General features: G+C 45.4%; 4 protein-coding genes across 4 annotated transcripts in view; 3 read left to right on the top strand and 1 right to left on the bottom strand.

Moving 5' to 3' along the window:
* LOC309550685 (uncharacterized protein) overlaps window positions 1-20,281 on the top strand; it is a 903,485-nt gene that overhangs the window by 774,475 nt on the left and 108,729 nt on the right. The window lies entirely within an intron of this gene.
* LOC309550716 (uncharacterized protein) overlaps window positions 1-20,281 on the bottom strand; it is a 286,486-nt gene that overhangs the window by 63,384 nt on the left and 202,821 nt on the right. The gene's annotated exons all lie outside the window — the stretch shown is intronic.
* The window catches only part of LOC309550010 (uncharacterized protein), a 64,529-nt gene that overhangs the window by 25,443 nt on the left and 18,805 nt on the right, over window positions 1-20,281 (top strand). Inside the window, exon 5 of the mRNA XM_082250483.1 lies at window positions 10,332-11,908. Coding sequence (XP_082106609.1) covers window positions 10,332-11,828 — 1,497 coding nt within the window. The 3' untranslated portion in view covers window positions 11,829-11,908. The remainder of the gene's footprint in view (window positions 1-10,331; window positions 11,909-20,281) is intronic.
* On the top strand, window positions 15,043-16,251 carry LOC309550011 (uncharacterized protein; the record flags this gene model as incomplete). The annotated part of the gene is made up of 1 exon (XM_082250484.1): window positions 15,043-16,251. One exon carries the CDS (start codon window positions 15,043-15,045, stop codon window positions 16,249-16,251), a length of 1,209 nt encoding a protein of 402 aa, XP_082106610.1.

Raw genomic sequence — 20,281 nt, forward strand, 5'->3', positions numbered from 1 at the left:
CACATAGTGCTCCCTACAACTCCTCCTCCCAATGTCCCTTCAACCAGAGTCAAGAGAGTCCTATAACATCACAATGACCTCAAAGCACCTCCTCCCAATGTCCCTCCAATCAGAGTCAGAGAATCCTATGACATCACAATGACTTCAAATTGCCTCCTCCCAATGTTCCTCCAACCAGAGTCAGAGAATCATGAAATCACACTAACCTCACAGCTCCTCCTCCTAATGTCTCTGCATCCTGAGTCAGAATATCACATACCCAGTCAGTGAGCCTGACGTGTAGAGGAAGGCCTCTCGTACAACTCTGGCTCGAGGGCCACTGGCAGTGAGACAGCAGCCAGAGGAGCATGGGGTGAGGTATGAGTGCATGTAATTTGTCCAGTAGTCTGTTTAGCAGCAGTCATCGGGTAGAAGTGGTAGTGGTCAGACTGGTAATAGATGAGCTGGTACAATGTTTGGCTGGAGACAGACTGTAGTAAGCAGCTGGAAGCAGAAACCAGATGAAAGTTTGCTAAACTGGAAGCTGTAGCAGGCTGGATGAGCAAAGTGCAGGTTCAGAAAAGCCAGGTCGGTGACGGTCGGGCAGATCAGGCATAGATGGCAGATAGCAGGGGGGTCAGGTAACAAGCCAAGTCAGCACCGGGAGATCAATCAAGCAGGAGCAGAATCCAAAGGCAAGCTGGAGTCGGGGTAGATAGCCGACAAATGCAGGTCAGAGGGTAAGCCGGATCAAGATCAGAGATCACTCTGAATCAGAAACAACACACAGAAGCTGCAGACCAAACAGCAAAGAGCCCATACTGAAGCCTGTTTAAATAGCCTGCTTGGCGCCAACATCCGTAAAAGATGCACACGTAGATGCATGCGTGCACGCCTTTGCTCACAATTATGCACATCTACCCGGGCATTTGCTGGTCTGCGGATGCGCATGTGTGTGCCGAGAGATACCAGCAGCACCACGGACATGCCTTCCCTGACACAGAGAGAACTATGACATCACACTGACCTCACAGCTTTTTCTCCCAATGGCCCTAGGTGGGGAAATTATACCTCATCCTGAAGAGCCTTATTAAAATGGAGAGGTGGGGAGGATTCTGGGAATTTCATTTGATTTTTCTATTTGTACTGAAATCTACTTTTGCTCCTGTGAAGTCTGGAGATCATATGACCATCACATTGCCTCCACCTCCCTTTCAGATAGAATAGAGAAATAAAAAGAAGATTATAGAAGTCACCCGCAAGATGATGGAGCTGCTGACAGGACAGGTGAGCGGCGCTGGGAATTCTGGGACATTATCCAGTAACAGACAAGGGATGTGTCTGGATGGTGACTGTATCATTGTGTGTGTCGGGTTCCTATAAGGCGGGGGTATCAGCCTGCGGTACCAGATGTTCCACCTTCATGACGGACTTCGACATCAGACTTGTGTGGGTGATCAATTACTCCCCAGACATGAAAAAATTGCAATGAAAGTGAATGCCGAGTTTCTCAATAAAGCTTACTTTTAAGGTAGACTAAGTCTATGTTTTTGCAGTGACATTAGTTTTAGTAGATTTTTGTAAGTTTTCTTAATGCCGTCTTTCCTTTTTTGGGGGGGGGGGGGGGGGTTCTTCTAGTTAATTTATTAAAATAAAAGTGCCGCAACCCGGTGATCTTTTATTTCTTTTGTGTTGTCCAGGGAAATCTCCACCTCTTGAAGGCTGCCTACCCCTACTATAAAGTGTCAGGCTAATATTAATGTCTATTTCTCCATGGAGGAGTGGGAGTAATTTGAAGGACACAAGGATCTCTACAAGGACATCATGATGGAGAATCAGCCGCCCCTCACATCACCGGGTAAGAGGAGACTTTATTGTAAAGGAGAGAGCAGTACGGAGGGTCCACCTAGATCCCCCATCATCTGATAAACCCATAGAAACAATGTATTCAGTCAGTGTGTGTGTTTCCTACAGATGGATCCAGTAATGGGAACCCACCAGAGAGATGTCCCCGTCCTCTGTATTCCCGGGATTCCACACAGGAAGGTCACACCATCCCTCACCATCATCAGGTAGATGAGGAACAATCACTGATAGGATCACTAAGATCTGTACATTATCTGCATTGTTACAATTGATATCATTTTTATTCTATATTTAGAAGGGAAACCTGAGAGATTCTAAAGTTGAAGTTAAGGAAGAGATAAAAGAGGAGGATGATGAGGATGTGGTGATGGAGGAGTCAGAGTTTCTAAAAGAACACAAAGATCTGTACCAGGACACCATGACGGAGTTATCCAGCTACAGAAACCCACCAAAGAGATGTCCCCATCCTCTGTATTCCCAGGATTCCACACTGGAAGGTCACACCATCCCTCACTGTTACAAGGTTTGTGGGACGGAGCATCTAGAACATGGACTCCTGGAGATGATGTGTGGAATTTTTAAGCTTATAATATACAGATGATATTCACTCTCGTTTTCATGACTTAGAGTGGAGATCCAATCGATATAGAATTTGAGGTTAAAACTGAAGAAGAAGAGACGTATGTGAGGAATGGTCAGCAGTCTATGGAGAAGGATGGAAAACTGGGGACATTTATAGACGAGGACACTAATACAGAAATCAGCACAGGTGGGTCATTAACACTAAATACATTCCTCCACCCATACTGCTCACTGATTGGTCCAGAGTAGGGCAGGGACTGGGTGATATTAGCCTGTAATACCCTGGTCACTTTCCTGAGCTGTGTTCCCCGTCCTGTATTCCTGTATTTCTCTCGGATAATCTTCCTTTCTCTGTGCTGCAGACACAATTTATGTATCTAGACTGGATTTATGGAGATTCTGGGGTTCAGTTGGCAGAAAATTGTGGATTTTCACCATAGGTGTTACTAGACCTAGGCAGCTGCATAGGCTGCTGCCTATTTGGTAATCCAGCACTGCTCCATGCCCCGGTCTTGTAAGATCTCTGACAGAACAATTCTGGGGTTACTTACTCTGTTGTTTGCTGGCAGCACACCCGGAGTGGGGGTGCTGCCAGCCGAGGGGTACGCTGCGACTCAGGGCGTTCCAGGTCGTCGCATCCCAGCGAGACAGGCTTGTCCCCGTCCAGAAAGGGGCTCCGTCGTGGCGAGGCCTAGTGCGGGACTATAACCTGCTCACGCTCGTAAGCCAGGCTGGGGAGACCTAAAGGATCTAGATTATTCAGTGCGAAACCCCAGCCGGCATTGCTTGTAGATCACCAGGAGGATCCCCCTGAACACTAACTAGAAAAGTGAGTAAAGATAAATAAAACAAAATATTTTTAAAAGAGTAAAAAAAACTGAGACTGAAGTCCCAGCAGAAAACATAGGTCCTACTCCTTCTCTAGGCAGGTTTGCTGGAGCAGAGGGTGTGGGGTTATGCCTATGGGGTCATCCCCGTGGGTGTGGAGAATTGCTTTTTTTCCTGCCTAGAACTAGTCCTGCAGGGGGCAGCATGACCCAATAGATAAGTATGAGCGCTGCGTCTGTCAATGGAAGATAGAGAAAAGTGGAATTCATTTATCTTCATAGATTTCTTGAGGGAGATTGTTGATAGATATTCTTGTCTCTGTGGAGGGACTTCTCCAACCCAGTCTGCAGGAGGGTTACCATATTTTCTCTTGCCAATAACCTGTACAAGATTAATATTACACCTGTCCATCCACTCCAGAAGGGAAGCATTATTGTCTTTATTCAGAGAATTAATCCAAGCCTCGCTCTCAACGTTCATCACATTGTTGTCCATAATTCCAGAATGATCTGCCCTCTCCATGGGATCAGAGGCTGAACTGAGCTATTTTCCATACTTTGACAGGGAGAAGCAGACAAATTCCCCGGTCTCCTCCATAGGCCATAATCAGTGGGTAGACTGCTAGTCCTTAGTCCCTTCCAAAAGCCCCTATCCCTGTTGGGCCTGTCACAAACCCCTTACACAGTTTAAGGTTAAATTGCTTCTACTCCAACTTCATTGAGTGGCCTCATGTCTTCTTAAATTCCCTGTGACTGGATAGTTTCCTTCCTATGCTAGATTCACCAATGAGAAATTTGTATATCGCTATCATATCTCCTCTTAAGCGCCCCTTCTCCCGGTAGAACAAGTTTTAATGCTTGTAGTCATTCCTGGTCCTCCAGTTCTCCTATTAACTTTGTTGCCCTTCCCTGGACTCTTTCCAGTTCCAGCACATCCCTTCTGAGGATTGGTGACCAGAACTTGATGGAATACTCCAGATGTGGTCAGACCAGAGTTTTGTAAAATTGTAGAATTATAGTCTTATGTCTGGAGTAAATCCACTTTTTTTTTCAATAGAAATTTTATTAATCTAAAGAGTTTGAACAGCAATGTTCAAGTATAATTTTAAAAACAGTAAAAGTATAAAGTTAAGATCAATGAACATTACTTCACGTCATGTAATTCAAACTCGATCCAAACATCATAAGTATATATTCCATTGTACATTATATTCAGGGAAAGTAGAAAGTATCAGAGAAAAGTGAAAACTTAAGGAATAGAAAAGCAATGCTAGTATCAGCAGGTTATGTAGATTGAAATCAGTCTGACGAAGGAGCACTACTGCAAATGCTCCGAAACGCGTCATAACGTCCGGTGCGGTCCACAGACGAGGCATGCGTTCCATCGCAGCCTCAGACTGATTCACTGTTCCTGATTGGGCTCCTCCATCTTCATCATCTCCTTGCTGCTGGACGGTCTTAGGAGGAACGAGCCACAGGATCAGGTAGAGACCCCGAGCCATGATGCTATTCTTCAATTATCCTGTAAGTGTGTGATTCTCGTGTGTGCAATAAAGTATCAAAAGCTGCACTTAGAGGCGCCTTTTCTTTTCCTAAACAGTTGGAGTTGCTTCTACCAATTTAAAGAGCTGTCCTCAGTGCTAGTGTGGTGCATTTGCACTAGGGATAGACCATATGGTTTTTCCAGGGCCGATACGGATACCGATATTTTGGTCACAAAGTATGGGCCAATATTCTACACATTCAATCACACATCCAATGCAGAGTGATCAGTGCCCCCATCAATGCAGCAGAGTGACCAGTGCTCCCATCCAATGCAGAGTGACCAGTGCTCCCATCCAATGCAGAGTGACCAGTGCTCCCATCCAATGCAGAGTGACCAGTGCTCCCATCCAATGCAGAGTGACCAGTGCCCCCATCCAATGCAGAGTGACCAGTGCCCCCATCCAATGCAGAGTGACCAGTGCCCCCATCCAATGCAGAGTGACCAGTGCCCCCATCCAATGCAGAGTGACCAGTGCCCCCATCCAATGCAGAGTGACCAGTGCCCCCATCAATGCAGAGTGACCAGTGCCCCCAACAATGCAGAGTGACCAGTGCATGGGGATTAGAGCGCCACATGATTACACAGAGCAGGGTTCTTCTGCTTACCAGGCGCGGGTGCTGTCATACGAAGTCCCGCCTCCTGGACCGGCTCCTATGATAGACGTCACCAGTGTGCTGTCTATCATAGGTAGGAGCCGGTCCAGGAGGCGGAACTTCGTATGACAGCGCCCGCGCAGGGTAAGCAGAAGAACCCTTCTCTGTGTAATCAGGCGGTTCTCTAATCCCCATCCCCCTCCCCTGCCCTCCGGAAGCAGCCCAATAGGCCCTACCTTAAGAAAGTATCAGTCATATCGGCCAAGTTTGTGGCCGATAACGATACTTTCAAAAAAGTGAATATCGGCCACTGATTATTGGCCAAACCGATAATCAGTCGATCCCTAATTTGCCCGGTAGTGGAAGTCCATCCATTCCATTTTCCTTCTTCCCCCATAGGATCCAGTTTGAGGACTGTTTCCTAGCAGAAGCGCCCAACCAATTTTCTTTATGTAGATTGATTTGAATGTAATTATAATCCATCTGAACAAAGTTCACTCAAAGAAAGAAAGAAAGAAACAAGGATACATCTAGACACACTCATATTCCCATTTCTGAGCAGATATCTTGAAGTTTCTTGAGACCAGGGCCATTCAACCATTCTGTAATCCATCATAGGAGTCGGAATACTTGAATAGAACCCAAGGCCTCCATAATTTATTGCATTTTTCTGTGTTCTCTGCAGTGTTCGTAGTAACTGCGTTTAAGTAAATGGCGTTACTTAACGCAGTTACTTTTCAGGGTAACGAGTAATCTATCTGATTACTCGCTACTTTCGGCTGCGTTACTGCAATTACATCTACCGCCACTAGATGGCAGTAGATGTAATTGTATTCCCCCTCTCTATGACCGCTGTTCACGGTACTGGAGAGAGAAGAGGAGGAGACTCAGTCGACTGAGTCAAGATCGTCTCGTCGGACAGCAACAGCACAGCGATCCATAGAGGGCAGGGCATAGAGTCCGGCGGGCGGTGGATCGGCGACCCGACCCAGCCAAGCCATTGTTGCATTTCCAATTTACTCAGAATCTGTGACTTTTGCCAGCCTGGCTGTTAAATATATAAAACAACATAGTCCAGGACTCCACCACCACTCACAGGGCAGCAAGAAGTTCACCACCACCGACTCCACCAACGCACACAGCCCAGAAGAGGAGAGAGGCACAGGCAGGAGGGCCTGAGACATGGAGGAGGACAGAGCCAGAGGGACCCGGACAACAGTGTGCCAGTGCCTGCCAGGCCACACCACCACCACCAGCAAGTCCAGAACAGCAGGTACCAAAAAAAAAAAACTCACAGACTCAGTCAGTCACAGACAGTCAGGACCCCCACCAGCCACCACCCACCACCAGTGTGCCACAGACACCACCAGCCAGCCAGTCCAGAGACAGCAGCAGCCAGCAGGTACCAATAAAAAAGAAAAAGTTACTTAAGTCAGGTCAGGAGGACTCAGACCCCCACCACCAGTGTGCCACGTCACCACCAGTGTGCCACGCCACCACCAGTGTGCCACGTCATCACCAGTGGGCCACGTCACCACCATTGTGCCACGCCACCACCAGTGTAAAATACTGTATATAGTGTTTTTATTCTTCAATCAGTTAATATAAACATCTTTGCTATTAAAGATGTTATAGAACGTAATTGCATTATAGAAGATTTAAAAAAAAGTCACAGTTACTTTGCTGAGTAACTAATTACTTTTTCAATGTGGTAACTGAGTCAGTAACTCAATTACTTTTTGGGAGAAGTAATTTGTAACTGTAACTAATTACTTTTTTAAACTAAGATGAGCAACACTGGTATCTGATGCAATGGCTACCAACTCTCCTATTACATTGATTGAATCTACTGAATGCTACCAATCCGTAACTGTGGGAGCTTGAGCGGATTTCCAGTATTTAGGAATGACAGATTTGGCCGCATTCAACAGATGTCTCACAAGTGATTTCTTTTATAGCTACTCAGGGAATAATTTGATATATTCAGTAGACAACGCTCTGGTGTAAGTTTAAGCTTTGTCTCCATTATTGTATAGATCTTTGAACAGACAGCATTCCAGAAACTGCGCAGAAGTGCCACCATATATGTAGCATAGTGTCTACGTCATTACCACCGCACCAGCATGTATCTGGGTACCAAGCATGCATCTTGGCTGGAGTGATATTCCAATCTGTCATAAGTTTGTATGATGTTTCTTGGATGCAAATCCACTTTTTAATACATGCTAAAATTCTGCTTGTTGCAGCCTGTCCTCTACTAGGACCCCAGATCTTTTCCCATCCAGGATTTCCTCATAGCGAGAAACTTGTGTTCATAATTTTAGCCCCAAATGCATTACTTTACCTTACAAGTACATTATTTACTTTTGAAAAATGCCCCCCTGTCATTCTCCTTGGTGTAACTGCAGAGACTATACGATCCTGCTATGTAGGATCGTATGTCTCTGTGGTTACATCAAAAGCCACGCCCCTTGACAGAAGCACGCCCCTAGGGACACACCTAACCCCTCGATCACTAATAAAGTTAACCCCTTCCCTGCCAGTCTCATTTTTGCAGTAACAGTGCATATGTATAGCACTGATTACTTTAGTAATGTCACTGGTACCCCCAAAAGTGTTAAAAATGTCAGTCAAGGGTCCGATCTGTCCGCCGTAAAGTCACAGTCCCGCAAAAAAGAAATCGCAGATCGCCACCATTACTAGTTAAAAAAAAAAACAATAAAAATGACATAAATCTTTCCCGTAGTTAGTAAACGCAATAACTTTTGCGCAAACCAATCAAAATACGCTTATTGCGATTTTTTTTTCACCAAAAATATGTAGCAGAAAACAAATTGACCTAAAATGTTAAAAAATTTTGATTTTTTACATTTTTTTTCGGGGAATTTCATATAAAAAAATGTGAAAAATATTGTTATTTTTTCAAAATTGTTGCTCTTTTTTTGTTTATAGCGCAAAAAGTAAAAATCGCACAGGTGATCAAATACCACCAAAAGAAAGCCCTGTTTGTGGGAAAAAAAGAACGTCAATTTCATTTGGGTACATCGTCGCTCGCCCGCGCAATTGTCCTTTAAATTCACGCAGTGCCGAATCGCAAAATAGGCCCTGGTCTTTGAGCAGCCAAATCCTCCGGGGCTTAAGTGGTTAATCTTTGAATATACCCTACCATGTTTAGGTGGGACATTTCAGGCATTCTGCTTAAATCCACAAATGTAAATCTATAAAATGTTATTTATTACAAACATGTAAAAATAACATGGGGGGGGGGGGTCTGTGTGCTTGTCTCCTTAGTCTTGCCAGCATACCTGACCTACATCCCCGCTTCTGCTTCTTCTCCTACCGTTCCCTACCGCGCATGCCAGATACAATTTGTGGTGCCCCTGCCTACAGGACTATGTCTAATTAGAACTTCCAATCTTTCAGAGAAGGCTCTCCGCATATATATATTGCACTGTGATCCAATCTCCACTATCTCTCTCCTACTATAAAGCAGTTTTTCATTCCCATGCCCTACACTTCCCCATCAATATGGGGACAAGGTGCTCTAGGGTGCCCCAAAGCACCCCCCCCCCCAATGCTGAGGGCATGTGGCCTGGTATGGTTCCCCACCTTTCCGGCCTGCCAGGCTGCATGCTCCAATAAGGGTCTGCTGATATGAATTTTGGGGGGGAACCCAGACTTTTTCTTTTTTTCTTGGCGTTTTTTTCCCCTACTTTTTTATTGCCCGCAATGTTTTTTTTATATTCAACTGTCAGCAGGAAAGCCCATTGACAGCTGTTGACTCATCGGTTTTCCCCTGCCCCGCTCCTTAACAACCAGCTATTCACTGCACCCTGATTGGGCAAAGCTTTGCCCAATCAGGGCTTAGTTGCACTGTGCAGCATGCAGTGCATTGCAGGGTGTTCAGCGTGGCAAGCACAAGTTTGGCCCAAACCGTTCGCCCAACTCCTACTTAGGAGCCTCTCTCCAGCTTAGCCACTGTGCCTTGCACACTGCCATTAGAAGCAGGGTATATATAAACGTAATATGTATTCTCTTTTGTTTCCTACCAGCTGGACATTTTATATCTGATGATTTGATTGGAGCACAGACTGTTACATGTTGATAATAATGTGAAAACATCCACAAACTTTGGAACCTAAACAGAAAGTGATAATGAGGGAGTAGTCAGTAACCCAATGATGGTGGTCTTCAGGATCAGTCCAGTCTTCATCTTGGTTGTTCTCCCCCCATCCTCACTCTCTGACCTCTGGTGGGGCTCAGCCCCGCTGTTATTTTTATATAGTGAATTTGTTTTGCCTTCCACTGGACCAGTGTGGTTATTGGATAGTGTATATGGAGGTTTTCTTTTTTTTTTCTCTATTGCTTTAACTGGATGGAGTTGTCTTTTTTCAACCAGATTAACTATGTAACTATATGTTATTCATGAGTAAACATGGGCTATATAAGGAAGTGCAGTAATTCTTGTGTTGGCAAGATGGCAATAGGTGATAGAGCCCCTCATCATAAGATCCTCAGAGACAAAGCTTCCTGATGTGGGCAGAGTTCTGGTTTAGGGGAACCAATCTGCTCCTATCTAGTAATAATCTTTTTATTTCTATTTTAGTAGATGGCCGGGAGATGAGGAAAACCTCAGAGGATTGTCTCACTTTGTCTCCAGACTGTAAAGTAGAAGATGAGGACATCCCACAGTATAGTCCAGGAGAAAACCCGGCTACCTCAAATGTCCATCCGGCACCACACAGTGTAGATGGACCATCATATTCCTCTTATCCTGAGGAACCTAAGACTGTGAGGGACAGTGCCAGACCATCGTATTCCTCTTATCCTGAGGAACCTCAGACTGTGAGGGACAGTGTCGGACCATCGTATTCCTCTTATCCTGAGGAACCTCAGACTGTGAGGGACGGTGCCGGACCATTGTATTTCTCTTATCCCGAGGAACCTCAGACTGTGAGGGACGGTGCTGTCCTTCCAACAGATAAGAGGTTTTCCTGTACTGAGTGCGGGAAGCATTTCTGTTTAAAATCCAGTCTTAAAGTGCATAAAAGAACTCACACGGGGGAGAAGCCATATTCCTGTCCTGAGTGTGGAAAATGTTTTACACAGAAGTGCCATCTTTTCAGACATCAGAGATTGCACACGGGGGAGAAGCCATATTCCTGTCCTGAGTGTGGAAAATGCTTTGTAGAGAAATCAGAACTTGTCATCCATCAGAAATTGCACACAGGGGAAAACCTGTATTCCTGTTCTGAGTGCGGGAAATGCTTTGTTCAAAAATCCAGACTTGTCAGACATCAGAGATCTCACACGGGGGAGAAGCCATTTTTCTGTCCTGAGTGTGGAAAATGTTTTTCAGATAATTCCAGCCTCTATACCCATCAGAGATTGCACACAGGGGAGAAGCCGTATTCCTGTTCTGAGTGTGGAAAATGTTTTTCAAAGAAATCCAATCTTTACTCACATCAGAGATCCCATACGGGGGAAAAACCGTATTCCTGTTCTGAGTGCGGAAAACGCTACGGAAATAAATTTACACTCGACCTACATCAAAGGTCTCAAATGGGTCAGAAGCCGTATTCCTGTCCTGAGTGTGGGAAATGCAATGTTAATAAATCAGACCTTGTCACACATCAGAGATCTCATACAGGGGAGAAGCCGTATTCCTGTCTTGAGTGTGGGAAATGTTTTTCAGACAAGTACTCTTTTTCCACACATCAGAGATTACACACAGGGGAGAAGCTGCATTCCTGTTCTGAGTGTGGGAAATATTTTGTGCATAAATCATACCTTGTCACACATCAGAAATGTCACACGGGAGAAAAACCATTTTCCTGTCCTGAGTGCGGGAAATGTTTTACAGAAAAATTCAATCTTTACACACATCAGAGATTGCACACGGGGGAGAAACCACATACCTGTTGTGAGTGTGGAAAATGTTTTCTACGGAAGTCTGATCTTTACACTCATCAGAGATCTCACACAGGTGAGAAGCCGTATTCCTGTCCTCAGTGCAGGAAATGTTTTTCACAGAAGTCCCATCTTATCACACATCAGAGGTGTCACACAGGGGAAAAGCTATATTCCTGTCCTGAGTGCGGGAAATCTTTTTCAAGGAAGTCCAATCTTTACAGACATCAGATATCTCACACGGGGGAGAAGCCGTATTCCTGTCCTGAGTGCAAGAAATGTTTTGCAGTGAAGTTTCATCTTTCCAGACATCAAAGCTCTCACACGGGGGAGAAGCCATATTCCTGTCCTGTGTGTGGGAAATGTTTTGCAGTTCAGTTCCATCTTTACAGACATCAGAGATCTCACGCGGGGGAGAAGCCGTATTCCTGTTCTGAGTGTGGGAAATGTTTTTCAAGGAAGTCAAATCTTTACACACATCAGAGATCTCACAGGGGGCTGAAGATGTATTCCTGTCCCAAGTGAGGGAATTGTTACTCACTGAAGTCCTGTCTTCCTGTACATCAGGGATCCCACCCAACCCTCAAGGTGTATTAGTGCCCTGAGTGCGGGAAATGTCTTCTATATGAATGTTGGTGGACATGTGGGGAAGAAGCACACCCTGATATACACCTCAGATATACTCCATGGCTGATCTTCATCGTGTAAGAAACACTTCATAAGGCGATCAGAGATCACCATAGACATGGATGAAGTGTTGTCCCGAGTTGGCCATTGATAACAGTAGAAAAATAAAAATGGAGTCATTACCTTTCATTGGCTGAGTACATTTTATGGTGTAAGCTTTCACAAACACTAAAATGTCAGTTTAAAAAAAAAATGAAATAATGTGACAAGGATTCACACAGCCATGACAGATACTGTATTGGTCATTTATTTTTGCATATAGTGATTTCCTATGATCATCAGCTCCATCTAGTGGCAAAAAAGTGCAACTACAGTGATCATACCACATTATAGACAATAAATGGAGCTGACAAGCCTAGGAAATCGCTGTGTTCATTTAAATACATCCAGATGTTGTCACAGCTGGGCAAATGCTGGTCACATTCATCCCAAAAAATTTTTTTTTAATAAATAACCCCCCCCCCCCTAGATTTCTTAATTAGGTATCATTTCATACAAATAATTGCAATCATACTCCTGCACTTAGTACAGTAGACATTGGAGAATACAAGTTATTTAACTCAACAGTGTTAAACCAACCATTAACCACTTTAGGACCGGAGGATTTTCCTGCTTAATGTCCAGGCCACTTTTTTCAACTTGGCACTGCGCAAATTTATCTGACAATTGCGTGGTTGTGCGACGCTGTACCCAAACAAAATTTAAGTCCTTTTTTTCCCCACAAATAGAGCTTTCTTTTGGTGGTATATGATCACCTGTGCAATTTTTAATTTTTGAAAAAAAGAGCGACAATTTTGAAAAAAAAAAAAACTATTTTTCACATTCTGATATATAACATTCCCCAAAAAAAATATTTACAAATCAACATTTTTTAACATTTCAGGCCATTTTTTTCTGCTACATATTTTTGGTAAAAAAAATCACAATAAGCGTATTTTGATTGGTTTGCGCAAAAGTTATTGCGTTTACTAACTACGGGAAAGATTTATGTCATTTTTATTGTTTATTTTTTTTACTAGTAATGGCGGTGATCTGCGATTTTTTGCGGGATTGTGACATTGCGGCACACGGATCGGACCCCTAACTGACATTTTTGACACTTGGGGGGACCCGTGACATTACTACAGTAATCAGTGCTATAAATATGAACTGTTACTGTACAAATGACACTGGCAGGGGAGGGGTTAATACTGTTGGTGATCAAGGGGTTAATGTGTGCCTCATGCTTACTGACGTGTGTGGGGGGTGGGGATTGTGTGACACAGATCGCAGGTTCAGCTATGCTGAATCCTGTGATCTGTCCCTGCCTGTCACAGAGAAGATCCGCCCGCTTTGTTTACACAAGCGGGCGGATTTCCTCAGTCTTTCCCCGACAATCGGGGAGGAGCGGCGGTGATCACCACCTCTCCTCCCCTGGACCGACTCCCGCTGTGTCTAAACACAGCGGGAGTGAGCGAGCGCCCGGCCGAGAGAGGGGGGGAATCTGGTGACGTAGGTCTACGTCGCCAGACTCAGGGCTGCCACCTTGCTGCAGTAGCAGCAACATGAGCAGTGGTAAAGTGGTTAAACCAACTATTTGCTGACCGTCCTATAGCAGTATAACTGCTACAGGGCAGCAAGTGTGTGCATGATCACGTATGTAAACATTATCCGGCATTTCCGAGTAGGGGTGTGAATAGGCGCCACCAGTGGGTTGTTTCCGCTGTGATTATACATAGTGGGTACTGCCGATTCGATGTCCGCCGGCACCCGCCGATTATCAGCCACAGTGACAAAACAGCGATCTGCCTATGTAAACAAGGCAGATCGCCATTCTTTCAGTAGGGAAGGCATTGATCCTGCATTCCTGCAAATGAGGGACAAGGATCCATGTCTTCCCCTAGTAAAAGCACCTCCCCCACTGTAGTAAAACACTGGCTAGACCCTCTGATGCTAACTCCTTCCCAGCCAGTGTCATTAGTACAGTGACAGTGCATAGGGCCTGAAGATTAGTTAAAACCCCCAAACATATATTTTCTGACAGTAGAGGCCCTGAAGAATAAAATGGTGGTAATTGTTAAGGTGTTTTTCTCCAATCGCCTTCCAGGACGGCCCAACATGAGAGATGATAGGCTCCTCCTACCGGAAACACAATCAATTAAAACACAGTTAAAAGGCCCCACCCTTCCCTCTATCCTCAGTTTAGATTGTGTTTCTTCCTACGAAACGTTTGTTGTTTTTTACTGACCTGCAGACTTTGTGATAGTCCTATGGTCCCCCTGTGAGCCAGGTTCAGCGAAGCCATTGAGAGTAGAGCTCTACCTGCCACCCCTCCCGGGTCTCTCACAGGTCGCCTCTTCCATCGGGGGAACCGTCGGTCACCCTGGGTGATCCCTCTGGTCTTTCTCTCCGTTTTTTCCCGGCGCCAGCAGCTCTCCTCCACAGAAGACAGATTCAAAATTCCCGCGGGAAGTGACGTCAGACGCGAGCGCCTCAAGCCTCGCGGTCGGAGCGGAAGGAGTCGGACATCCGGTGACGTCAGTTCCGACGAACGCGGAAGGAGAAGGTGGAGGAGACGCCGGAACCGCTTTACATGCGGTAGTGCAGCTCCCAGGCCATAGGAGCTCGGACAGCTGCCAGGGAGATGAAGCCTTCTACTCACCCACCAGGGAAGGAAGAAGCGCTGGGCCAAGCAAAGGCAGCCAAACCCAGGTCGGACCCGGGTAAGTGCTGTAGTGCATCTAGAAACTCACTTTCAATAGAAAAAGTCTGTTGATGTATTTTCCCTAAAAAATGCTTGATGTTCCCTCTCCCTGCCCATAGTAGGACTGTTAAGTGTCTTTTCTATAGGGCCTCATACCTTTGCATATGTGGGAACAGGATACTAATTGATGTTGTATCCTGTCTTCCAGAGTCCCAGAGTGGTGTTCAAGAAACTTCTACTGTCTCAGGGCCAGGATCTGTTGCCTCTAAAAAGTGTGGTAACTGTGCAGACAAATTACCTCCCTCCCATACAAAACCATTTTGCTACAAATGCATTTACAAACTGGCAGGAAAAGAATCATCAGCCCTTATGAAAGACTTTTTAAAAACAGTCCGGGAGGAAATGCTGACAACAATCCAGACTGTTAAAACTTCCCTAGCACCCCCAGCCTCTCAGGCAGGGGAAGGGACCTCTTCACAGGAGAGCTTTTTTGCTAAAGCAGGACAAGCTAGCCAGTCTCTTTCTCAGAGTCTACCTTCAGGTTTGCAAGGAAATAGACAGGAAGAAGAGGATTTGAACCACTCAATCTCCCAGTCCAATTCAGAGGGAGAAGGAGATAGGGACTCAGATGAAACAGAGGAAGCAGAACCTTCCAGGAATCTGTTTGGACTTGATAAAATGCAAGGGCTTCTTCAAGCTGTGTATGCCTCTGAAGAAATACCTGACGTACAAGTAGGGACATCAGCTCAGGACAGACTCTACAAGGGTCTAGGTAAGACTCCTTCTAGAGTTTTCCCCATCCACCAATCCCTCAAAGGCTTGGTTCTTCAGCAATGGCAGCATCCAGAGACTAAATTTAAGAAACCAGTGTCATGGAAACGCAGATTTCCCTTTAAGGAGGAAGATATCGAACAGCTGATTAAAAGTCCAAAATTAGATGCACCCTTGGCTCAAGTAACCAAGAAATCTGACCTCTCCTTTGCTGATGCAGGCAGCATTAAGGATGCCATGAATAGGAAAGCGGAGTCTCTCCTGAGAAAAGCCTGGGAGGCCAATGCCTCTACCATGGCCCCAGCCTTGGCTGCCTCTTGTGTGGCAAGGAATACCTGCTGTTGGTTAGACAGGTTGAATAAAAACTTATCCCAGGATAAGACTCAAGATTTACAGGACTCACTGACCCTGATTGGGAAGGCAGTAACTTACCTGGCAGATGCAGCTGTTGAGTCGGTTGTAGCTTCGGCCAAGACAGGTGCCCTTTTAAACTCAGCCAGAAGAGCTATCTGGTTGAAGGAGTGGGAGGGTGACCTCACCTCAAAGTCGAAGCTCTGTGCCTTGCCTTTTGAAGGATCATTATTATTTGGCTCTGGGTTGGATGAGGTTCTAGCGAGGTCCTCAGAAAAAGGGAAGAAATTTCCAGTTAAAAGGAAGGATGTTCCCAGAAAAATTTTTCGAGGCCCCCAGGAACATAGTCAAAATAGACGTAAAAGAGAACCCAACAAGAGATGGGGTTTCAGGAAGGGAAAACAAAGAAATAATTTGCTCTTTCCCTCCTCAGCGGGCTCTAGAGACAACAAGTGACGCCACCATCAAGGTGGGGGGGAGACTGAAAAAATTTCTCCCTCAGTGGGGAGAAATTTCAGTCTCCCCATATATTTACAACCTCATTCAGGAAGGCTATCGCCTTCAATTCAATTCAATACCACCCACCACAATTACCATAACTCAGGTCCCCAAGAAACCTCAGGTCAAAGAAGCTCTTCTTCAGGGGATTCAAGAACTGGCAGAGCAATTAGTAACCCCAGTACCAGAGAATCAGCATCTACAAGGGGTGTATTCTCATGTATTCGTGGTCCCAAAACCATCAGGCAAATTCCGCCTAATAATAAACCTGAAGAAACTCAACAGTTTCCTGACGTACAAAAAATTCTCAATGGAGACAATTTATTCAGTACGAAAGAACTTGCTAAAGGATGTCTTCATGACCACCTTAGACCTCAGAGACGCTTACCTACACATTCCCATCCACCCAGAACATCAAAAGTTCCTGAGGTTTGCCTTAGAGAACAATGGGGAAACGACTCATTGGCAGTTCAGGGCACTACCCTTTGGTCTAGCTGCCAGTCCAAGAATATTTACGAAGGTTCTTGCAGAAGCGGTAGCCCACCTACACATGTTAGGGATTGCCCTGATCCCCTACTTGGACGATCTACTGATTTTCGGAAAATCAGAGTCCCAGGTAAACCAGGATACCCATCGTGTAATAGAGGTTTTGGAGAGCCTAGGATGGCTCATCAATCTGAAAAAATCAGCTTTGGTCCCATCCCAGCTTCGGAACTTTCTAGGGTTCCTAGTAGACTCAAAGGCTCAAAAACTATTCCTAACCCAAGAAAGGATGCACAAGATTGTCACCACAGTCCAAGGGTTAGAAGACTCCCCATCCTGCTCCAGAAGAGAAGTTCTGAGAGTATTGGGCTTGATGTCAGCCAGCATACCAGCCTTGGTATGGGCACAATTGCACGCAAGGGAACTTCTGTTTTTCCATTTGTCATCTTGGGACAGAAAAACAGAATCGTTGGACGAACAAGTCGTCCTCACCCCTCAGGCCCGGGAATCCCTGATATGGTGGAAAGAACAGACCAACCTAGGGAAGGGCAGGCCCTGGGGACAATGGGATCCTGTAGAGATCACTACAGACGCCAGTACCAAGGGCTGGGGTGCACACATGGAAGGAGCTCATGCACAGGGGATCTGGGAGTTGGCGACAACTCAAGCTTCCTCCAATTTCAGGGAGTTGAAAGCTGTAGGAGAAGCCTTGAAAGCTTTCAAAGAGAACATCCACAACAAGGAGGTCCTCATTCTCTCAGACAATACTACAACGGTAGTATACCTGAACAGGCAAGGAGGAACCAGATCCAGACCCCTCTTGGATCTAGCTTCCGCAATCCTAAGCTGGGCCGAGGAAAGAGTAGTCTCTCTAGTAGCAGTCCACATCAGGGGGGAAAACAACCTGCAAGCAGACTTCCTCAGTCGTCATCTGATTCAGGAAGGAGAATGGGAGCTAGACCCCAGAATTTTTCAAAAGATAACACAGAGGTTCGGAACACCAGAAATAGATCTGTTTGCCACAGCGCAGAACAAGAAAGTGGAAAAATTCTTCTCCCTCACCAGGTCCAGAGGAATGATGGGGTTGGATGCCCTGGCCCAACCTTGGGTTTTCAGTCTGGCTTACGCCTTCCCCCCTCTAATGTTGATCCCGAGAGTTCTTCAGAAACTGAATCACTCGGGGGACCTCCGGTTGATACTAATTGCCCCTTGGTGGCCAAGAAGACCTTGGTTTGCCACTCTGAAGACCATGGCAATGATTCCCCCATGGCATCTGCCGGTCTCAAAAAACCTGTTATCCCAGGGTCCAGTGTTATGCCAAGACCCGGAATTTTTTCAGTTGGCAGCTTGGCTACTGAAAGCCAACTCTTAATTTCAAAAGGTTGCTCACAGAGAGTTGTAGATACTCTCCTGCTGAGCAGGAAACCTATTACCAAGAAAATCTACACTAAGGTATGGAAAAAGTTTTGTACCTGGGGTAAGCAAAGGGGCTTTGACTCCCCCTCTACCCCTGTAATCCTAGAGTTTCTACAGGACGGGGTAGATAAGGGTGTGGCCATTAACACTCTTAGGGTACAAATTGCGGCTCTCTCTGTGTTCCTGGACACTCGTCTGGCAAGAGAGCCACTGATAAGCAGATTTTTGTTAGCCAGACAAAGAGTTACTCCTTTGTCTAAAGACAGGTTCCCTCCTTGGGACCTGACAAGGGTCCTAGAGGCGTTATCTAGGTCTCCCTTTGAACCTTTGGAACAGATTTCCCTCAAACGGTTGTCTTTAAAACTGACGTTTTTGCTGGCTATCACTTCAGCTAGGAGAGTAGGGGATCTCCAGGCCCTCTCTATCAAAGAACCGTTTATGACTGTATGCCCAGACAGGATAGTCCTAAAACCAGATCCACTATATCTCCCAAAGGTGGCATCTCCTTTTCACAGAGTACAGGAGATCAATTTACCTTCCTTCTGTGACAACCCAAAGAACAGTAAGGAGGAAAAGTTCCACTGTATTGATGTTAGAAGAGCTCTTCTCATCTACTTAGACAGGACAAAGAACTTTAGAAGGTCAAACCATCTTCTGGTCCTTCATTCTGGACCTAGGAAAGGATTGCAGGCTTCCAAGCCCTCAATTTCTAGATGGATCAGGCAAGCAATTACCATCGCTTATGAGGCATCAGGTGTCCCAGCTCCTGTTAAAGTTAAAGCTCATTCTACAAGAGCCCTAGCAACATCTTGGGCCGAGAAGGCAGGAGCATCCTGGGAACAGATCCGCATGGCAGCCACTTGGTCCAGCCAGAACACCTTCCTGAAACATTACAGGATAGAAGTACTGTCTCAACAGGACCTGACCTTTGGACGCAAGGTCTTGCAGGCAGCTGTCCCACCCTAAGGTAGGCTGAGGGTAATCTAGTATCCTCTCATGTTGGGCCGTCCTGGAAGGCGATTGGAGAAATCTTACCGTTAGTTTACCGGTAACGTCTTTTCTCATGAGCCTTCCAGGACGGCCGGCCTACCCGCCCTATCAAAGGGTACAAACAAGTTAAAAAGGGTAAGTGCCTATGAATTAACTGTGATACACGGTTCCCTCAAGGAACTTGGTTGTGGAAGATACTTTTTTACAACTGAGGATAGAGGGAAGGGTGGGGCCTTTTAACTGTGTTTTAATTGATTGTGTTTCCGGTAGGAGGAGCCTATCATCTCTCATGTTGGGCCGTCCTGGAAGGCTCATGAGAAAAGACGTTACCGGTAAACTAATGGTAAGATTTCATACACAAATGTCCCCTTCACATCCGGGTTTATTTTCTACTTTCCCCCATTTTCTATGGTGTGATCTTTTCTACAATACTTTGTTATAATAATGGAACACGTTGTGTATTGTATTGTACACAAATTAATAACGCCTCCACATTCCAGGCAAGTAATTTTCCTGACCAATTGGATTTCTTTCTTTACCAATTCCTGATTTTTTGACTGCAATCTTCCTAAAAGTAAAATTATAATATAATATTTATTGAACAAAAAAATTGTGTGTCGGTGCAATGAGCACAGTCTTCACTTGCTCATAGGTGACCCTTTAACAGCCTTTACAGGTCATCAGTTTAGAGTTAACTGTGAATAATGGCCCAGAGAGCAGTGGTCAGGAGTATATCATATACAGCTCAGGGTACAGAGTGCAGTGGTCAGGAGTATATCATATACAGTCCAGGGTACAGAGTGCAGTGGTCAGGAGTATATCATATACAGCCCAGGGTACAGAGTTCAGTGGTCAGGAGTATATCATACACAGCCCAGTGTACAGGGTGCAGTGGACAGGAGTATATCCTATACAGCCCAGTGTACAGAGTCCAGTGGCTAGGAGTATTTCATATACAGCCCAGAGTACAGAGTGCATTGGTCAGGAGTATATCATATAAAGCCCAGGGTACAGAGTGCAGTGGTCAGGAGTATATCATATACAGCCCAGGGTACAGAGTGCAGTGGTCAGGAGTATATCATATACAGCCAAGGGTACA

Source organism: Pelophylax lessonae (assembly GCF_965119305.1).
Source record: "Pelophylax lessonae genome assembly, chromosome: 3".
In the NCBI taxonomy this organism is placed as follows: domain Eukaryota; kingdom Metazoa; phylum Chordata; class Amphibia; order Anura; family Ranidae; genus Pelophylax; species Pelophylax lessonae.